At 39.3% G+C, this 22,591-nt stretch overlaps 1 protein-coding gene across 1 annotated transcript in view; it reads left to right on the top strand.

Moving 5' to 3' along the window:
- LOC122813454 (E3 ubiquitin-protein ligase HECTD3-like) overlaps positions 1–22,591 on the top strand; it is a 699,643-nt gene that overhangs the window by 140,042 nt on the left and 537,010 nt on the right. Inside the window, exon 4 of the mRNA XM_044085769.1 lies at positions 22,079–22,208. Within this exon, the coding sequence (XP_043941704.1) occupies positions 22,079–22,208 (130 nt within the window). The remainder of the gene's footprint in view (positions 1–22,078; positions 22,209–22,591) is intronic.

Raw genomic sequence — 22,591 nt, 5'->3', positions numbered from 1 at the left:
TTCCACCGTGGATTTTCGATATTGCATTTTATATATTTATTTATTGCATTTGTTTACCAAGATAACCCAACTAGGCAGAAAACAACCCACTTTCAGTGGAGGCCAGGGGAGAAAAACTCCAGAAAAAATCCAGCATTACATAAAGAAAATAGTAAACAGAGTTATACAAGTAATCAACAAACATGCAAAATTTAAAAACCCTGAAAAAATGCATCATAGTATACAAAGGTGTACAAGTACTCAACAGAGGCATACAAATAATCCATTAATATATAAAATTTAAGCAAAGTACTATTAGTAATAGCAGCAGCATCTGAAGAGCTATGAAACATATATGAAAAAGAACATGGTAGAAGGAGAGAAAAGGAGGAAATAGAGGATTAGTATTAAGAGGTGAGAGAAAACGTTTTAGGATTGATAGATGGAAGAAGAAGGAGAGATGGAGGACAAGGAGGAGACATTGGCGCTCTTCATCTGTACTTTAAACTGCTTCTTTGTCTACCATTACTTTTTATTCAGTTTACCTGTGATGAGCCTGAAAATGGTACACCTAGATCAGGGATCTACTCTGGTCAACAAATGGTAAATAAATAAATAAAATACTCCTCAATATCCATTACAGCTAAACTTATATACCAAGATAAAAACCTTGACCTCCTCCACATTCTAGTAAATTTAATAAGACTCCTTCCTATAACGTAGGCAACTACAGAACTCCCTTGTATGTCACTGACAACCAGTGAAGCATATCTAAACACGCTAGAGGCTATTCCCATTGAACCTAACAATATTGTTCTTGGGGATTTCAACTGTCATTCTATAAAACTGAAGATGTATACAACTACAAATAAATACACACAATCCTTCCTAGATTTCACCAGTGCTAACTCCCTCAATCATATAACAAAATTGAAAGCCCTTCAAGGGTCATACATTTATTGGATTGTGTCATTATAAATATAGCACCATCATGCTTTACACCCATAGTTACCCATCAATGGTCAGATCAAACCACCACTTAGTAGTTCTCACCAAAAGGATACTATCCAAAAAGCTCATAAACCCAACAATCTTTGAGAACTTCTCCAAGGCAAACGTACTGCAGCCAGGTGATGATTTTGAGAGGTTTAAGAGCCCCTGTCCACTTAAGGATTCAGTAGCAAGCACAGCGGCATCTGTACAGTTTCTATTCGCACTTCAATGCTTGCATCAACATATCAGTCTTGATCTATAGCAAATGTAGCACCAAATTCAGGAATTGTGGGGGAACCCTGGTATTGACAAGCTATATAACAAAAGAAAAAAATCCTCAGCCTTAAGAAAAACTGAAAACTCCAAACTCAAAAAGTTAAACAAAGTACTTAGAAACAGAATTAAATCTACCAAAACAAAGTATGAACTGAAAATCACCACCTTTGTCAAGGACACCCTTAAACCTTTGTCAAGGACACCCTTAAATCCATCTTAACCTGTGTCAGAAACCTTAAGAAAATGTTCAGATTTGCACTGAGTTAATACATAGTAATAAAATCCACTCTGTCCCTGTGAATACGGCCAATATATTAGTAGAAAAATTTAGTTCAAACTCAACCAATATATTGACAGATAAATTTAGTTCAACCTTCTGTCCCAACTCACCACAACCCCCAGCTTCTCCCCAGTAGAAATTAGGTCCACCGCTAAAGTCCTAAAGGCTCAGTTTCTACAGTATCTTCTGAGACCCTGACAACCTTGTTTTATTCCAGAGGTCTGGAGAAGAACAGTGATTATTCCCTCCATAAGGGTGGCCCTATCAATGATTCTGGTAACTAATGGCCACTAAGCTTCATCAGATTTATCTGTAAGACAGTAGAATGCATCACAATGGACTTCATAAACAAAAATATAGGCAGATTACAATATCTAGACCCAAGCCAGCTTGAGTTCATTAAGGGTAGATCCTTCCTGTTTAATCTAGTTGACAACTTTGAAAAAGTCACTGAGGCATTTAACAAAGGAAAACATATATGCACACTATACTGAGACCAACCAATGGCATTTTAGTTCCATTGCATACTTGGCCATTATAGACAGATTAACCAAAATAAATATAAATCCTTTTATAACCCATTGGCGAGTAAACTGTTTCACAGATATTGCCAATCAAATTAAGACTTGAGAAAGACACTCTTGTAAATGATTCATTACTAGTGGGTGTACTCCATTGTTCAGTACTGGGACTGCTCCTGTTTGGTATTTACTTCTATTACATCAAAGTGAATGTTAAGGCTCAGTGGCTTACAAGTATGCAGGTGATTGCTGGCTCAGAGGTATCACCAATTCTCTAGAGGACTCTCGGGTTATACATGCAGGATTAACATGTACGGACATATGGTACCAGGATTATGGCCTAAGACTTAATGCTAAAAAATTTAGTTTTGTGTTTTTTGGCAACTATAGCTAGCAGTACATCTACTATATGAACAACTCCTCCCTCAAGACACATAAAGTTGTTAGGGACTTTGGTACTTTTGTAGATAATGAACTTTCCTTTGATGATCGTGTATCGATGATGGTTAGAAAATCCTTCTACCTTGTCCATCTAATTGCCAAAGGTATTTCTTCTAAGTCCAAACATATTATTATTCACTTCTATTCCTTGCCTATTAGATCTATGTTAGAATATAATGCTCCCTTCAACATGTACCTGACTACTTATGTGCTCAACTTGAAAGGCCCTATGTTGTTGTTGTCTTTCGGCTTTTCCTGGTTAGGGGTCACCACAGCAGAACTCCAGTCTGCTAATGATTGGCAGTAGATTTTCATGAATGCCGAGGTGCCAGCTCGATATTCAACCTTCAACGAAGGCACGCCCATTTACGCATGTCTTTCGAATGCCCATCCAACCGCGGGGAGGACATGCAGACTCCACACAGAAGGCACTCCAGCCAAGAATCAAACGGGAGAACCTCTTGCTGTGAGGCAACAATGCTACCGCTGCACCACAAAGGCCCTATGTCTTCATCAAAAATCTAGAGTTCCACTTTTTATATTTTTCCATCTCATATAGACTCCTACAGGTTGACCTCTTTCTAGCCTGCAAAGCCACAAATAACCATATCCTCCATTACTTCCTGCATGTGTCACAAAACCTGCAGCACCATGAATGCCTGTACAATGCACTTAAAAATTCACCACAACACAAACAGAATTTGGTGGTAGGGCAGATACCTCTCTCAAAGAATCTTCTTCCCTGTAACAGGCTTCATGTTCCTATTAAGTAAAGTCATTCCTAACCTTCTTCAAATAGAACCTTGATGAGTAGATGTGAAATTGTTATATATATGGAACCCGTACTGTTTATCGAATGACTGTTTTACCGAAAGTGAAATGGCTGAGCACACTTTCGTGACAGTGTGCTAAAAAAAGATAAAAATGTGGTGAAATTGCTGCTGCTGAGATTGTAGCACAGTGGGGAAAAGGGAATGTTCCCTTTTTCCCACTGTAGTGCAATTTTGGAGTGAGAATATAAAAGTAGGGGGTGTGGAGGTGCAGGGGGGCTTACCCCCTTGCGTAAACTTGAATACTGTGCTTTTTTTTAATTTTGTTGTTTAATTTTTTTGCACACTTTAGTGAAAGTACTTTTTCAGTGAAAAGCACTTTCGCTAAAGTGTATTCGGTTGTTTACATTTCATGGAAACGTGATTTTGTGCAATAGTCCTAGATCCAGATATATATATATATATATATATATATATATATATATATATATATATATGGTGTCACTGAGGTGCGATAATTGCACAAAAAAAGCCAGAATAGCTGATCGAAGAATCAGCTGATTGAACTTGCCAGCTTGTTTTCTGTGCGAGATCATGAACTGTGGAAATTGGGGAGCTTGCCCTTTCTCTACTGTACAGCAATCTCAGAGCTGGTATATATAATTTGCGGTGGAGAAAGGTATTTCTTTTCAATAAAGTGAAGATCAGAGTGTTTTCCTTGATCTTTTGAAGTTCACATGCATGAGTGTATGAGGTAGTGGCATACACATATAAATGGATCGATAGATGGATGGGTATATGGGAAACAGAGCATATCAACATGATGTTACAGTATCCAAACTTTCTGGGGTCCAGTAGGACATGAACTTTTGTCCTAATCTGAACCTCAGAAAAATTTAAAATCTAATTAACCATCTGGCTCTTCTTTGATATTTCAGTGAAAACTGCATTAGTCTGCACTGAAAAAGGATCAGAAACTTCCTAAGATCCCGAACTTGAAGATTGTGCTTTCTGAAAATGTCTCTCCTGCTTCTGTTCTGTCAACTGCTTCTTTGCTGGTTTCTTTTGCCTCAAAAATTGTTTTGAAGGAGATTAGCTAAGGACCTATGGAATATTTATAAATTCCATATGTTTTGGTTGTGGAATATTTAGGTCCAGCAGTAATCATTGTTCAGCCACAGCCTGTGGACTCAGGGCCAGACTCACCAAGGACATTGTGCTTGAGAGTTCTGTAGAATACTGAGAATGAGAAGCTGTCTGAAAGCATTGTTAGGGCTCAAAGCAGAAGATGTTGGGCCACTTCTCACTCACCCTTGCTTTACTGGGGTGCTAGGTTAGTTTACACTTCCCTCCTGGAGCTTCCTGTTTAGTGGTGTCAGTGTTTATGACATTTGTGGTTCCATCACTGGTCCTTGTTTTTGTTCACTCAAAGCCAGTTGCAGGCATGCCAGCATTGATGACTCAGGCATTGTTACTGACATCCAATCATTTGACACCCATGTTCCTGTTATGATATTATTAGACATTAATTTTGCCAATTCTGTTGATGTCTCTAGAAGTGACAGCTTTCTTAATTTTGACTCTTTCAGTGTTGGTTCCCCAAACACTGCTTTGGCTGACTGACACCAGGGTTTTTGGCACTGGGTTTTTGGACCCCTTAATCTAAATGGTAGTTTCAGTGTTTTCTGTCACACTTTTGCTTCCATTCCTTCTTATCGTGCTTTTGACTAGTTAAGGACCTTCACTTACATCAGTTTCTAGAGTATTTTCTGAAGCCATGTAGTCTTCTTTCAGAAGCTCATCCAAAATAATGCTGTATTCTTCTGACTCCAACCCCCTCCACTCTAGAATGTTCTAGCAATGATAAGACATATGAAGTATCTTTCAGAGTTGAGGATTTTGATGAGGAGGAAATGGTCAAGTCTCCCCTTAGCCCCTCATATTTACGGAATAACTGCATTTAATGTAGCAAAAGAGAGGGTGATCTTTGTAATATCTTTTCTTTTTACAAAGAAGGGTACAAAAGCCCTGTAGATTTACCGTATAGGTCTCTGGGCTAGTTTTGACTTTGAAGGATACCACCAAAGTTGCATATGACAGCCTGGAAATGGTAGTCCCTGACTCAAAGAAAACTGGCAACATATTCCATTTCCACTGGGAGTGTTCACTTTTTGCAGACATTCCTACTCAGGTGCCATAATCTTTGAACAGCTTTTCAAAATGTTGCAACTTTTCAGACTTCATCTGTCAAACTACGTGAGAGGGAGTTTAGTGTGATAAACAGATTATGAATTGTATGTTTTTCTGTCACTTTTTCCTCCAGGGCACTGAACTACCATTGTCATATGGTATATTTTCAATTGGACCAGGTTGATGAAATGTACAGTGCATTGGAAGGGTTACCAGATGGACCACAGAAGGAAATGCTGAACACTCAGGCCATTACCGCCTCAAGTATAAGCATCCATATAGTCCCCATGTTACATTATGAAGCAGGATGTAGCACCTGCCTTGCACTGGCAGTCCTAGTTTCATCTTAGAGACATGTTGAAGACACTGATGTGGCATTTCTGAATTCCTCCCTCTTTGGACTTTTCCTCTTAAATATGAAAAACAGGACAATACCTGTCCTATTATGGATGCACAGTTCCACTCTCCGCAGCATTCTTTTAACAGAGGAATCAATGGGGTATGTGGTTCAGTTTTGGCAAACAGTAGCAACTGCAGCAGCAGGACGCTGATGGAAAGAGACAGCCCCCTTAGTCTCACTTTTGACAAGGCTGTGCACCCAAATGTTGGAATTCTTGTCAGTCATCAGGATGCTGCAGTAAGTACCTAAGGCAGACCACAAAACTATCCTGAGGCCTTTCCTGGTTGCTCCACTTTGAAGGCACTCAGGTCTTGATTCACCCTAGACATGAATAGTTAGGAAGACAGGTAGTCAGGGAATTCATATCCAATTGGCACACTGCCAGCTTTTTTTCTTCTGCTCCAAAATCTATTGCTACTCTTGCCAGACATCCTACACCATCAGAAGCATGTGGCAAGGGAGGTAATGTTAAGCATTTTAAGGAAAAAAGGTATCCAAGAGTTACTAGCAGACCAGAAAGGTTAGTATTTCATTCCACATGTTTTTCTGGTGCTAAAGAAGACAGATGATTTCTGGACCATGTTGGATCACTGCAACCTAGAAGAAACAGTTCAAATAGTCACACTGCATTATATCTTTCCTTAATTGTCAGAAGGAAACTGAATGTGCTTCATGAATCTCCAAGATGCCTACTCTTCATGAAAATTAAAAAAGAAGTCCTGGAGGTTTCTGTTCTTCCATCTCTGAGCCAGTCATCATTTCAGGACTCTGTCATTTTGGTCTAATTTCGGCCTTCATGGTGTTCACTAAGTGCATGATCAAAGTCAAAGTCAAAGCATCTCACTAATGACTGCAGAGAACTAAAGTATTCCTGTTTCAAGCAAGACAGCTGGGTCTGTGCTGCTTCACTGATGACAGATCTGGTGAGCAGAAGAAGGTCTCTGCTTAAACTACTCATCTCCCTGTAGATAACACTGAACCTTGCAAATTCTCTCTTATTTGCAGTTCAGTCTTTTACATTCATAGGGTGTACCTCGGACACGTTCCATTCTGGATTTTTTTTGCCACTGGACAAAATGCATTCTCTACAGGAAGTGTCTATACTTTCAGCTCAGTCTTTACCAGCAGAAACTTGTCTCAGAGATTTAAGCCATATGGCAGTTTCAGTTTTTATGTTCCCTCTTACTAGGTTTCATATGAGATAGTTCACTGGCAGTTTGGGTCTAGTGGTCACAGCATCTTGACTCTCTTTCCTTTAGAGATTGAATTCACAGTGCTTGCCATTTGCAGTTTCTGTGTTGGACGGATTTTGGTAACTTTAGTTTGGAAGTTCATTCCAGCTAGAGACACCTCAGGCATCAGTCACCATGGCTATCTCTACTCTAGGGTGGGGGTGGGGGGGTGGGGTGACTACAGATGTCTGACTGTTCAGGGTTCTTTGCCGGCTTGGGAGTCTCATCTTTGAATACACATTCTGCAAATCAGAGCAGTTGTGTTGCATTGTTCACCTTTCAGGACTCATTTATTTCTGTTCAGCCTGACAACATAGTTGTTGTATAGCATAACAATAAAAAGAGAGGAACTTATTCCTAAAGTTCTGTTTCAAGAGGCAGTGAGGATATGGAAATGCGTTTTCAGTGCAAAACACTTATGTTTTAGCGAATCGCATCCTAGGCAAGTCCACGTCTCTGTTTGGGCAGGTATAGCCTTTCTATCCTTATGATGCCTCATGCATGGCCCTTGAATCCTTCGGTGACAGAAAGGATTTTTCAGCTTTGAGGCAATCTAGTGTGAGATCTGTTTGCATTTCCTACAAATACTAAATGTTCCAACTTCATGTTTTGCTCATATGGTTAAGCCTACAGTGCAATCTCCATTTTCATAGGGAGACCAAGGGGGAACCTCCAGTAATAAACAAACTACACACAATAAAAATGTACACAAATGTAAGAAGTACTGCAATTTTATAAAAATTGAAAGAAGGCACTCTGTAAATGTATAGAAGACATTATTTATGATACATTAAACAGTGTTGAAGCCTATTATAATATTGGAAGCCATTCGTTTAAAACATATATCACTGAAAATTTAGAGGAGTCAGCTCCTTGTCATAGAGGAATAAAGTGACTCAGGTAGGAGCTGGCTGGGGAAGAAGGGAGTGAGTAGCCGCTGGCTTGCCCATCCTGGGGGGATGCAGCTTAGGACCACCATTTGTGTGACACCTAGAGAGAATACTAGGTATTTCACACATGTATTAATGATCTAGACAGCCTGTCCTACTGTGGCTCAAATCTGTGAGATGGGGTCTCCTCAGAGAGTAAAAACTATGGTGGTGCTTCTTCTGGAAACAGAGTTAGTCACCCTGTATAATCAGCATGCTGATTTGCTCCCTACCACCTAGCTGTTGCATCATGGCAATGGTGGGTTGATAGGGCTTTTCAGACAGAATCAAATCTTCCCTAACACTCTCAGTTAGTTTGGAAATGCTTGCTTAACTCCCCATAAACAAACTGTCCAATTGTGTGCTGGTAGTGTGGACATCAGACAAGTTCCTAATGTGGTGGTGGTGGTGGGTGGATGTAGTAAAAATCAGGAAGGTGATGAAAAGGTGTGGGGATTTAAATAAAAATAGTGTTGTAATAGAAACAATAGAGGGGATACAAATTAAGATATAAATTTAAATGCATATGCAGGAAAAGAGAAGAAATAGTGGAGTACATGAATTGCAAGAGTGAAAAAATAAATATACCTCAAGGCTGGTCAAAAAAGACTATGTATTTGAACTTCTCCACATTCAAATGGTAGTCCATAACTCAAAGAAAGTGGCCATATTTTCCATTTCCATAGGCAAAATCTCATGCTACTTTCTTGCAAGCTATAGGTCCCCCCTCTATAACCCAGGAAATCCATAACATGTATTTAAACTTATTGGAAACACTCACCATCCAACCTAACACCATATTCATGGGTGACTTTAATTACCACACTATTAACTGGGAATCATATTCAACACCAAATGTACAGGCATGGAGATTTCTGGATTTTTTAACAAAAGCTTCCTGGACCAGATTGTTAATATACCGACCAGGGGTGCAAACATACTGGATCTGTTCATCACTAATGTTGGAGAGTGCTGCACACTAATGTCTTCCCTAGTAAGGTCAGACCATAAAAACAGTCACCTTTAAAGTGAAAATAAAACCTGAATCCCATCTAAACCTAGAATATTTAGGAACTAATCTAAGGATAACTTTCTACTATTAAGTGATAACCTGGCAAAATTTCAATCCCCCATCAAACCTAAGCACACTGTTGTCTACATGGAACTGTTCACAGAAACCGTATACAAGCATGTTAATAGCAGCACAGAGGCAGCTATACCCACCTGGAAGAAGTACAGAATTATCTCAAAAAAAAAAAAAAACCTGGTAGAATCCCAACATCAGTAGGCCGTATAACAGAAGGAAGAAAATCATAGCAGAAATCAGGAGGTGTAGCACCCAGCAGGAGAAAAGCACTCTCATCAAACTAAACAAACAACTCAGATGACAAATAAAGTCTACCAAAGCCAACTTTGAGGTAAATTTGGCCTCCCAGGCCAAGAACAACCACAAGGCATTCTTTAGCTCAAAGGCGAAACACAATTGTGTGCAGAGCTCATTGTTAAGGAAACCACCTATACTAAGCCAGAAATATAACAAATCTACTGGCCAACAAATTCAGTTCCAACTTTACCCCTGTCTCCCCCTCAACCGTCCCTCAGGAAACACCTTCAAATATAACTCCTCCTACTCTCTCTAGGGAACAGGTCCTTAATGCTCTCTCTGTCTAAGGCCAAGAACACTGGATCAATGGGCCCAGACAGTATGCCAGGATATTGTCTAAATAGCATGAAACATGACCTATCAGGCCATCTGTAATTGCTATTTAACTGTATCCTCCAAACAAGCTTCGTACCTTACGAATGGAGAACACAAACAGTCATTCCTCTGCACAAAGGTGGCCCTTCTACAGACCCTGGAAACTACAGGCCTATAAGTCTCACTAATCTCATATGCAAAGCTATGGAAAGAATTATCATGGAAGTGATCAATAATGACATAGGAAATCTCCAGGTCATGCTAACTCAGCCTGGTGGACCTCTATGAGAATGTCACCAAAGCAATGGATGAGAGCAAAATGGTTCACACTGCCTACCTTGACCTGGACAAGGCATTTGACACAATACCCCACTTTGGTCTTGTTGACAAACTCAAGAGGTTTGGTATAAACCCTTATGTCACCCAGTGGATAGCTAGCTGGCTTACAGACAGGATCCAGGAGACCAGTCACAAATGGAGTTCCTCAGGGATTGGTCCTGGGACCCCTCGGTTTTGGTATTTACAGACAAATGACTGATGTCAGAGCCATGGACTAAAACTAAATGCCAAGAAATGCATAATAGCATCCTTTGGGAAGTCATCCACCTCTACTAAGTATCATATTGACAACACCCCTGAGAACTGACGCAGTAGTCAAGGGACACAAAAAGACAGTAATTTAACTTTTGACCATCACATGTCTGCAGTAGTCAGAAAATCATTCTATGTTGTACAACTTATAAACAAAGGTATGGCATCTAGGTCCAAGGAAGTCACTGTTCCACTGTATTCTGTATTCATCAACATAGCATTTGATCTAGAGCATTTCTCCCCGGGCCTCTGCTGAAAACAGGATCTGTGGAACCTAGTCGGACTTTCCTGGTCAACAAATGTTAAATAAATAAATAAAAATAAAAAATAAAAATCAAGCCTATCACTGAGTACAATGCCCCATTTGGAATGTACCTAACCAGGCACATCCAACAATTGGAATAACCACCAAGGTTCCTCACTAAAAGAATACAAGGCATAAGAAACATGTTGTACGCAGTCTGATTCAGTGCCCTATCCCTGTATTATGTCTCCTACACACTGTTGAGGGGAGATCTATGCCAGCCATACAAGGCATTGTCAGACTCCACCCTGATGGACCTCCTGCATATCCGCAAAACAAACAGCATCAGAATTACCTGTTCTAAAGACTTAAACCTTGCCTGTGATATAAATAGAACCTGCTGGATAGACAGGTATGTGCCCCAGAGACTACCCCTTTTCTGGAACAGGCTCTCCATTCATGGGAAGCAGAGTTTCTCTCTAATCCAATTCAAGTGTAACTTGGAAAATTGGATGGGGAACAGGAAATGCATCCCTGGTTTGGCACCTATGTCTCTAATGGACACAGGCAGCCTGTAAATGGTTCATCTCCCGGACTACTGCTTGTAAATGATTAGTCTCCCAAGGACCTGATTACACTTATCAAGGGTACAAGAACTTGTTAGTAATTTGGGATGCATGGCTAGGGTTAAAAAGGCCCTGGTGATCATTAGCTTAGTAAACACCTATGAACCTATGAAAAGCAGAACTAGATGATGCAATATAGGTGAGGCTACAGAGTCAGCCACAAACTTATTGCAATGTGTGTGTGCACCACACCTAGTAGGATATCAGAAGTTGGTGCATGAAGAATTGGAAAAATAAGGAGGATGGGGGGTAATGTATAGGATGCCCAAATGCTCCTTCTCAAGTGAGTCAGGCCAAGGATGTTCGATTTCATATGGTCCAAAGGGCTCCTTTACTATCATCTCTCATTTCCTTTGATGGTAGTATGGTTCTTATAGAAAGCCAAACTGCATAAAGCCAGAGTTATGGTTGTAGTGCTCATCTGGCTCAGCCAGACCTGCTTTATCTGCTTGAGCCCTAAAGGGAAGCCACTGCATAAAGCAATGTTTCTAGATAACATTGTCTCACCCTGCATGCAACTCTCACCCAGAGCTGTACTCCCTAAAGCTGGCTGCACAGTTTCTCCATTTCCATTAACAGCTAGAAGACTGCCTTTTAAGAGAAGGTAATTTTCATCATCTCCTCAATTCAGGGACCATCTTCTTAAAAGTCTTACCAAGACAAATGAACCTGTTTTCTGTTTGTGCATTCACAAAGGCAAAGATTTCTTCTTAATATGTGTTTTACTATAATTTCAGCCATTTTTTCATAAAAATGCATTTGGCTGCAAGTCCCAGTTTTCATTATTGGCTATATTTTTCTTTGCTTTTGCTCTTGAGCTCTGTAAACATTTTTTTATGAGAAGCATTTCACTTTAGGCCTCCTGTTTGACAGCCATGTTCCTCCATGGGAAAACTGTTTTGTGATAAAAAACAAAAGATCACTCAACACCCTTTTCAGCAATCTGGTTATTTTATTTATTTATTTTACATTTTTCAACTGGGGTACATCACATATCCAATCTGGACCATTTTCAGGCCTGCCGAGTGGTTATAGATCAGAGAAATGTAAATACTACAGACAGCTGGCAAATAGTAATTTGTTTTAAAGGCTTAAATAGAAATGTGCCAACCAAACACAATAAACACTTAGCTGCTGCAGCATTATCTTCTAATATGTTAAACTTACAGTGAAGATGAGTACATTTTCATAGACGAACATTTGATAGAAAAATGTTTTGCAAACAGTAAATATTTATTTATTTACATACATTATATAACATTTGTTAATCGGGTTAGTCCAACTGGGTTAGAAACCCATTTTTCATGGAGACCCGAAGAGGAAAGCTCCAATACAGAAAAATTACACTACAACTGTTACAAGCACCAGTATAGAAAATTATAATACATATGTTCCAGAAATACAGAAGAAGTATAGTACAATAACATGATAAACAAATAATTTTTTTACACTGACAATATATTCAATTGGATTTTCCAAGAGAGTGAAAGATTTCACAGAGAAGAAAGGTATTTATAGATGAGAAAACAGCATGTACATATGTACATGTGGTAGAGAAATAAAGCCTAAGGGTTTATTCTCAGAGTAGGACTAAGGTTGAAGGAAGAACAATTAGGAGGTTTTGTAGAAGGAAGTCAGTGTAGAAGGAGTGGAAAAAAATATAGTAGAGTAGTGTATTAGGTAGGGGCCTGACAAGGGCAAATATTAATGTTAAGTAGGTGAAGTTTTAGTTCCTTTTTGAACTATTTAGGGTGGAGAATAGATTTTATGTGTATGGGGTGTTTATTCCAAACTTGGGCTATGGTGGATTTGTAGAGTAGTTTACCAACAGTTTTGTTGGTTTGGTAGATATGCAGGAGTAGTTGGTTGGAGGGGAGACGAGTACGCAAAGGGGTGTAAGAGGATACCAGGGAGGAGAGGGCTGGGCAGTTAGATGGTTGGTATACTACAGAGTGTGTGATTTGTAACTGTGATAGTAGGAGTTGTTGAGGGAGTTCAAGCCATTGGAGAGATTTGAGTGCAAGGTAGTGGTGAGAGTTATGAAGAGAGTTGGTGGCAAGTCTAGCCACTTCGTGGTAAGTTTGTTGGAGTTTGTACAGGGTTGTGGCCTGTATGTTGGTTAGGATTGGGGTAGCAAAGAGGAGGGAGAGGAGGAATACAGCCTTAGCCAGGGAGAGTCTAGCACTGGTAGTTAGACATTTTCTATTATGGTATAGCAAACCTAGTTTTTGGTGTTTTTTTTTTTCTGCTTTGCAGGATATGTAAGTTACATTTGAGTTCATCATCTATGATGGTACCTAGGAGCTTAGTCTGGGGTTCAGATTGTATGATGGTCTTACTGGAGGATGTGATGGCAATGGTTCATTTATGTTGAGAGAGAGAGAACAAGGGAGAAAAAGCAGGAGTTTAGTTTTTTAGGGTTTAAGATGAGTTGATTATCAGACAGTCATTTTTCAATAGATAGAAAGGTGTTTTGAGTCTATGTGTGGAGATCTGAGATGTTATTGGAAATCGAGAGTGGAATTGTCAGCATATTGTATTAGGGAGGATTGTTTGCAACATGTGTGAAGATCATTTGTGAACATGTTAAACAGGAGGGGACCCAGGATGGAACCTTGGGGTACACCAGATGTGATGGGAAGAGAGGGGGAGCAAGAAGAGAGCCATCTGATAGTTTGTGGAATGCATTTGTTTGATTGAGCTAACATTGCTCAATCGGGTATAACACAGAGTGTTATTACCAAATTTCTTATTGCTGAATGATCGGAATGTCATACCAAACACTGAATGTGACATTTCCAACCACTCTACCACCTAAATAAGCGCTATTATGGGTCAAAAAGGGGGGGGGGGTTGCAATTTGCAACAATTGCGTTTGCATTTTTGAGGTTTTGCCGCACTGCTTTCAACTGTATTCCGATCGACCATCCACTGGCCAATCAAATGAATGTATACCACAGTTTGTTGCCTATTGGATAGGTAACTAGTGAACCATTGAAGAGAAGGAGAGGAGAGACTGAGGTTAGCAAGTTTAGATAGAAGAACAACGTGAGGGACAGTGTCAAAGGCTTTGCATAGGTTGATGGAAAGACAGGATATGAGTTGGTTCTCATCTCTAGCCTCTTTTACTTTAATGATAGGAGGGCAGTAGTTGTGCTGTGGTATAGCCGAAAACCAAGTTGAGTGGGTGTGAGAAGGTTTTCTTGAAAGAGAAAGTTTAGCAGCTAAGTATGAATGCATTTTCAAGTATTTTAGATAGAGGGGAATGAATGGCTATGGGTCTGTAGTTAGATGGGCCAGTAGAATCCCCCCCTTTATGCAGAGGGATGGTGAAGAAGGATTTCTAAATGCCAGGGACTGTAGCTTCTTGAATTGATCTGTTGATTAGCAGGGATACAGGGAAGGCTATGGATTCAGCAACTAGTTTGAGGAACAGTGGTGGGAGGTTGTCTGAGGAGGGAGAGCAGGTTTGAGCTTAAGCAGAAGTGATTTTATGTAAGCAGTAGCAATAGGTTGAAAGGTGAAGAGGTTTTTGTTGACTGGGTTGGAAGGGGTTGAAGGGGTGTTTGGGTTGCGGCTAGTTTGTATACGTTTTTCGACAGTATCAATGAAATGATTATTGAGAAGAATAGCAGTTTCAAGTGGATTGTTATTTGGGAAAGAGGAGGGAGTAGAAGGGTAACCAAGCTGGAGAATTTTGTTAAGGGTAGTCCAGAATTTACAACAGTTGGTTTTACAGTTTAGTTAGGAACAGCTGTACTAGGATTTTTTTACCATTGTTGATTTTTTTTGACAAGGTTCCTGAATTCCTTGTAGTTTTGGAACAGGGATGGTGCTTTGGATTTAGCCCAGGATTTCCAAACACTATCTCCTATGTGCATTAGACATCAGGTTTCCTTAGATAGCCATGAGGTATAATTAGCTTTAATTCTAATTCTTCTGGAGGAGGCAAGAGAGTTGAGAGTTTCTAGGAAAATGTGGTTAAATTTTAGCACAGCTTCGCTGAGAGGGAGTTGCCTAAGGAAGGACCAATTGATGCTAGATAGTATGGAGTTAAATAAGTTGGCATTAAAGTTAGATAGTTTACGGCAGTCTCTGTAGGAGTGTGTTTTGGGTAATTGAGTAGTGTGTCTTTGGATGGAAGTGGGAAGATGTTTGCTTAAGGTATCTGGTAAGGTACAGGGGCTGTGGTAGAGGTTAGGGGAGTTTGTGAGGATCCAGTTGATAGTAGAATTGGAAGAAGATAATTTATGCAAGAGGGTGGGGGATATCATTTGTTGGTGGAATCCATGTAAGTTAATACACATTTGTGGAAAGTCAGTTGTTAGTTTAGACCAATCAATATTGACATCTCCAAGGATGAGGGTTTCATATGGTATATTATGGGAAAACCAGGAGATGATATGTTCAAGGGTTGGGATATTATTACCTGGTGATATATATATGGAGGCAATGGCAACTTTCTTGTGAGAGTTTAGATGGCAGTTAAGGAAAATTAGTTCAGCTGGGTGGAAGTCAGGAATAGAGATGGTAACTGGTGAGAGGTTAAGATTGTCAGAGATGAGGATGGCTACACCACCCCCTTTTTTTGGGATCTTTCAGAGCAGTAAATATTATAACCAGTTGGTAGTATTTCAATGTTTGTGAAATGGAGTTTTAGCCAGGTTTCACATAAGGTTAGAATGTGAGGAGAGGTATGGGCTATCCAGGTAGGAAGCTGAAGGCTTTGAATGTTGGAGGGGTGGGGATGGAGTGGTTGAAGAGTAGGTGGGGAAGTAGAGGAAGTGTTGAGAGGTGTGTGGTTAGGGGGAGGGGCAAAGGGGCCAGTGTTGGGGTGGATGTCCCCAGAGAGGAGTAAGTTACTCATGTAGAGGTTAAGTGTAATATGTGGAGTGTGGAGATAGTAGGATTTTGCTTTGAGTTTGCAGGAGACAGGATAAAGTTGAAATAAAGTATATTTGTAAAGGCAGATATTAGAGAAATTTGAAGAGAGATGGAAAGATTATAAAGGGGTGAGATGTACTGGAAGTTGTAGGGGTGGATGAGGTGGAAGACTGTATGTAAGGGTGGGAGAGGTTAGTGTGATAAGAGGTTGAGAATAAGAGAAGTAAAATAAATGGAATATAAATTATATATGTTGCATTGTATGATGTGTAGGGTGTAGTTGTGGCAATAGTTAGATGAGGATAGGTAAAGTGGGAGTGAAGTAAGATTGACAGTGTAAGACTGGGATTGGTAACAGACAGGAAGTGGAGTATGAGTGATTGTGCAGGAAGGAAGGGGAGGGACTAGAAAGGATAAAAGTAATTGATGTGAGGTGGGTGGAAATGGTGGTAGGGTAGAGGAGTGGAGTGAAGGGTAGGGGAGTGGAGTGAGGCTGAGAAGAGCAAATGTGAACGGAGCAGGGCTACACCCAGAGAGGCTGTAAAATCATGAAGAAAAACAATCTTAGAAGCAGTATGGCAAGAATGTGAGCAAAGAGAGACAGAAGGAGAAAGGAGAAAAAGCTGGAGAGATTTACTGTGTATTTCTCAGTAAAAAGAGATATCAGAAGCAGAGTAAGGAAACTAGTGTTGGGCAAATAGGAAAGAATAGGAAAGGAAGGTTAGACTAGAAGAGAGAAGCAGAGATGTATGAGGGGAGAGCAGCAAGACAGGCGCTATAGAGCGTATCTTTCTGGAGAAGGCAACGGTGGGAGGGAAGCAGGGTGGGTATAGAAAAAAGGCAACAATAGGAAGTGGAACAGTGATGTGCAAGCTGCAGCTGCTGTGGGAGACCAGTAATGATTTTAGATTTATACTCAGCTAGAAAGACTTAGATAAGACATACTTTAACTAAATAACATAGATGAGAGGCTCAGCTGAGAAGATGGCTTTTCAGGCAGGGTAGGTCTGTGGGCTTGAATGTGTAGCTACTGTTCGCCTGAAAAGAGAGAGAGAGAGAGAGAGAGAGAGAAAGAGAAAGGGGGCTAGGAATACAGGGAGACAACAAGTAGTAGTATAAAGCTGACAAGACAGGTCATGTGTATGGAGGGGTAGAGAGTATGTGAGGGTGAGTGAGAGATAGAAAAGAATTTGTAAGTAAGAGCTCTGTCCATGTAACTGCAATGATTACAATACTTACAGAGATAGTAGTATTTGCAGTAACTGGGTATTTGATGGAAAACAGATGGGAAGTGAGAACTACATGAAAAAAGTCAGTAAGAGTGCTGAAATATAAATGTACAACATTCACGTTAATTATTTGACTGAAAAGGACAGAAAAGAGACAGGAAAGCAAGGAATAAAACAAAGAGATAGGGGTAAGTTATAGGGAAGTAGTTCAGATAAAGGGAACAGATGAATTAGTACAATGAAGTAATGGAACCATCAAATAATTGTAGAGCTGTTATGTAATTTATGAAAACAAGTGCATTTAGCTTTCTTCATGAGATTGTTTTTCAATTCTGCCCAGAATTTAGTACATGGGTGATTTTCTCACTTTGGTGGTGGCTCTGCAGACCTGAAGTTTCTATCTTAAAAAAAACTCTTTCTACTAGTTACCATTTATTTTAGAATTGCACTCTCCTTCTGTCAAGCCACCACACCTAATTTTTCATAGGGAAAGGGTGGTGTTAAACAGACACACACACACACACACACACACACACACACACACACACACAATCTTCATCTCAGAAGTTGCAACAGAATCTAATTTTAGTAAGTTAATCTTTTTTCCTGAATAGTCTAATCATGTGCTAATCTTATGTATTGTATGGATGTCTACAGACAGCTTGGATTTTATTTAAATAGAACTAACTTTTCAACAAAGCTGACCAGTTGTTTGCATGCTTTGCTAAGTCTAAATTTGGTAGGAGCATCTTTGCAAGGCACTATAAGCTGGAAGAACTTCCAGGTCAGGATCTTTCTGTGTGGCTTTTTCATCCTTGATATTTCCCAAGATGGTAGCAAACTTGGAGGACTAGCTATGGATCCTGTCCTAGAGATTACTGAAGATGAATCACTTCTTATCACATCTGAAAAATATTTTCTTATGTTAATGGTAGATCTGAAAGAAGGTTGGTCTTCGGTAGCATATCCTCCCTCCATCCCTCACTCACTGTCTGTTCTTTCTCATTTGCCTTTTCTGTCTTCTTTAGCTCAGTGTTTCATCAAGACAAATTGGAGAGCATAAAGAGTGGAGGATAATGGGAAGGAGAAGATCCTGGCATTTTGGAAAGGTTTTATGTACCGACTGATTTTAATACTTGCAACACCAGTTAGAGAGGCTACCGATGGTGGACTTTCTTCTCAGAAATCTGCCATTATGGCAAGTACGCAAGTTTCATTTTGCTTCTACTACCAACTCCTTCAGTTTGCATCTTAAATCACTATAGATTCTATATACTATAGTCATTTTTATATCTGTACCGTCTTCCAGGGAGCACTTCTACCCATTATTCAGCTAGCTCCAGTGTTTGGTCTTAAAAGAATGTGTTGAGATTTCACTGCGTCCCTTTTCTATAAGTTGTAAAATTTTAATGCCTGCCCCACTGCCCCCCCCCCCCCCAAATACTTTGGTTTCATTTACATTATACATCATTTTTCCTTCACTCGCTTTACTCATTTGGCTTCTTATCATATCTTTCAGTCCTAAAGACTCACACCACTCTGAGTGGCAGGATATTCCTATTTGCTGCACTATATCCCTGTTGCTTACTAGACTTACCCTTTCCCATGAAATCTGTACAGTTTAGAGGCAAACTGATGCTTTCTTCAAAAGGGCATTGCAAAAATAATGTAGCTAAATACACTGCCTCTTCCCAGGATGTAAGTATAACTGTGCTGTCATTATTATTAGTGTTACTGTTGCTGTTGCTGTACATAAGTAATACAATGGATCCCTTGAATGTTAAGACTATTGAACAGAATAAGATATTGCTCTGTTTCATATAACTTTATTATTGTTATATGATGATGTGCATTTTGTTTTTGGCTTACATGTTAGATAAATAATCCACTTTGGATCAAATCATTTACCCATTTAACAAATAAGTCATTAAGCAGTCAATAATGCCTGACAAGGTAGTCAATACTTGGGAAATAATGGACTGCTTAGGGGTGTTGTGAGGCCTGTCTCCTGGAAAGTTCATTATTTCCACTCTTAACACTCATACTGTCAGGTGCCAATGCAGTTAGATAATGGGTTATCTGTTAAATTGTTACATTTTTTTATATTAATTTATACCTTTTATATTTTTGATGTAAACTAGTTCTTTACCTAATGTTTGAAAGTTGCTGTAGCATATGTAATTGTTGGAAGCATTTTATATCCAAAATATATAAGTTATGTAAATATTCAATGTATAGGCAGACAGACATATACAAATATACACAGAAAAATTTGCCCAGCAATTACAGACGATCTCTTGATTGAATATATCCTAGATGTAAAAAACAAAAAAAGCTACACAGAATGCCACCAAGCCGTATTTTAATCAAGTGTACGCTCTTTCGTTCTGAAACATATAGAACTTCTTCAGAAAAAGACTTATGTTTTAGAATGAAAGTGCTTATACTTGATTAAAATACGGCTTGGTGGCATTCTGTGCAGTGCTTTTTGTTTTTTACATAGTTATTTAATACACTGTTTTGTGAAACTTGTTTTTGGTTACATCCTAGATGTCTTATTGCGTTCAAATGACTGAAAACATTCATATTTTACAAGGTATTTTGCAACTAACTCCCATGCCTGTCAGCTGTCCCTGATTTTGCAGAATGTCCCTGACTTTGGGTCATACGTTTGCACTGTCCCTTGTATAATGTTTGATCTTCTGATAAATCACTGAGGATTCCAGTCAGTCAATAATGCCAGATATTAGAGTTTCATACTTCTTATTCACTCACTCATCTGTCTCTTTCACCCGCGCGCGCGCACACACACACACACACACACACACACACACACACACACACACACACACACACACACACACACACACACACACAAACACACACATCTGTATGTATATTTATGTCTATCTATCTATATATAAAAATTTATATCTTAGGTTCATAGATGGGTACTAAGCTATCTGCCCGAATGCATTTATAAGCCTAGCCAGAATATGTTGGCTTTCACCATCCCCTTAGATTAGTTCCCTGTGCCTCTGTCCAGCAGAGCCACTGAAGTGATCCCCGAGGTAAAATTTCTGTTTCCCATCCACTCGTCAAGGTTTCTTTTGAAGAGTGTTAGCGAGGAGCTCTGCCTAATGTAGATTGGGATCTTGTTCCAAAGCATGGGTGTATGTATATTTGTGTGAATCTATCTATATCTATATATCTATATATATCTATCTATCTATATATATATACATACATACATACATACATTTATTTACGTATATGTATATTTGTGTGTTTCTATATATATATATGTATATATACACACACACACACACACACACACACACACACACACACACACACACACACATATATATATGTATATATATATATATACTACCGCACACTCACCCTACCTGCACCCTAACCCTAACTCACTTAACCCACCCCTAAACCCACAGTCCCTCACTATCGCACACACACCCTACCTGCACCCTAACCCTAACTCACTTAACCCACCCCTAAACCCACAGTCCCTCACTATCGCACACTTACCTGTCTGCTCCCTAACACTAAATCCCTCACTCGATCGCACACTTACCGAGTCCGTCGGGTTCTCACCTTGTCGGTCATCTGCGTTGTCGGTGTTTTCGTCCCGTCGGATTCCGTGTCGGCGGAAAGCGTTGTCGGGCATCTAAAGGTGACCCATATATATATATATATATATATATATATATATATATATATATATATATATATTTATATACAATCACATGTAACATTACTTTTTTTATTTTTTTCATCAAGCTAAATATTATTTAGTCATAGAAAAGTAAAATGGCAAGTCTTTTTAAGTGCTACAACAGTTACTTTTACTAGTTAAGTTTTTTAGTTATTTTATTTTTCCATTTTTTTTATACTCATTAAATGGCAAAGCTGAATTTAGCAAATGTTAAAAATGTTTGCTGCATACTTTTCTCGGCCGTGTTCCACAACAGCTTAATATGTTGCTGTGGAACTGCATACTTTTTTTACTGGATGATATCTGTACATTAATATACACAGAAAAATGTGCCCAGCAATTGGAGATTTACTGGGTTGAATACTTCTCAACATCTTAGCACAATAAATCTGGGCAATGCCTAAAATAATGAGGGGAAAAAGTTTCAAAAATAGGGACAGATTTAAATAGTGCTATTATAAACTTAGAAAGTTGCTAGAATAACAGGATTTCTTTTAGCATGAATTTTCTGAAGGCTATAATGTCTAAAACACAAGCATATGCTGTTATTTAATGACTTTAATCATCAATGATTTGCCAGGAAACCACAATTTTTATGAGGAAGAGACCAAAAATATGAGGCAAAAAATCTGGACATTCTTTAAACATCTGCTCAGCCTCTAGTACAGTATCAATGTACATTTAGCTCATTATCCAAAACTACTTAAAACCCGAAGAACAGGTCAAGTAAGCCACTGTCAGAAGAAGTCAGAGTGACATGCTGAGACAGAGTTTAGAAGGATGAGTAGTAGGCTGGGAGGAGAGGTGGGAGAACAAACTTAACCGAAACAATTGCATTGTAAACCTGGCAGTAAAACATTCATCGAATTGCACAGATTATATGAAACAGCCACACGTATTTGCTAAAAACAGCATTCCAGTTTTGCTGCTTTATTCTACATACTATAACATGTGACATAAGACTGTACTAATTAAATGACCCTGTTTTGTTTTGTTTTTTCCTTTTTTTTTTTTGCCTGGAGCGTCACTTCTATCATTGTGTCTTTTATATGCTGCAGGTATACTCCACCAAACTGGACATATGAATGTGATGAAGATCTTATCCATTTTTTATCCAGCACTATAGGAAGTGATGAGAAAAGCCGTCTCAATGAATACATTGATAAGATCGAAGTTTCATCTTATGAGGTATTAGTAATATTTTAATAATCTTTCTGTCCCTTAATATGAACATTAAAATGTTACAGTTGTGAATTAGTAATATTCAGAGCAATTCCACTGATTAGTGTTGTAGACACATTAGCTTTACATTTGCAATTGCATGTGATTTGTTAAACTATTTTTTTGATTAATATTGAGCCGCGGTGGTGCAGCGGTAGTGTTGTCGCCTCACAGCAACAGGTTCTCCCGTTCAATTCTCGGCTGGAGCGCCTTCTGTGTGGAGTTTGCATGTCCTCCCTGTGGTCGAGTGACCTTCGAAAGACATGTGTGAATGGGCGTGCCTTCACTGAAGGTTAGGCATTGAGCTGGCACATCGGCACCGTAAAAATCTACTGCCAGTCATTAGCGGA

The sequence above is a fragment of the Protopterus annectens genome, chromosome 10.part0 (genome assembly GCF_019279795.1).
Source record: "Protopterus annectens isolate FY-2018-M chromosome 10.part0, PAN1.0, whole genome shotgun sequence".
Lineage (NCBI taxonomy): Eukaryota > Metazoa > Chordata > Ceratodontiformes > Protopteridae > Protopterus > Protopterus annectens.
Note: the sequence above shows the minus strand (reverse complement) of the source record. Positions and strands in the feature narration are given on the sequence as shown.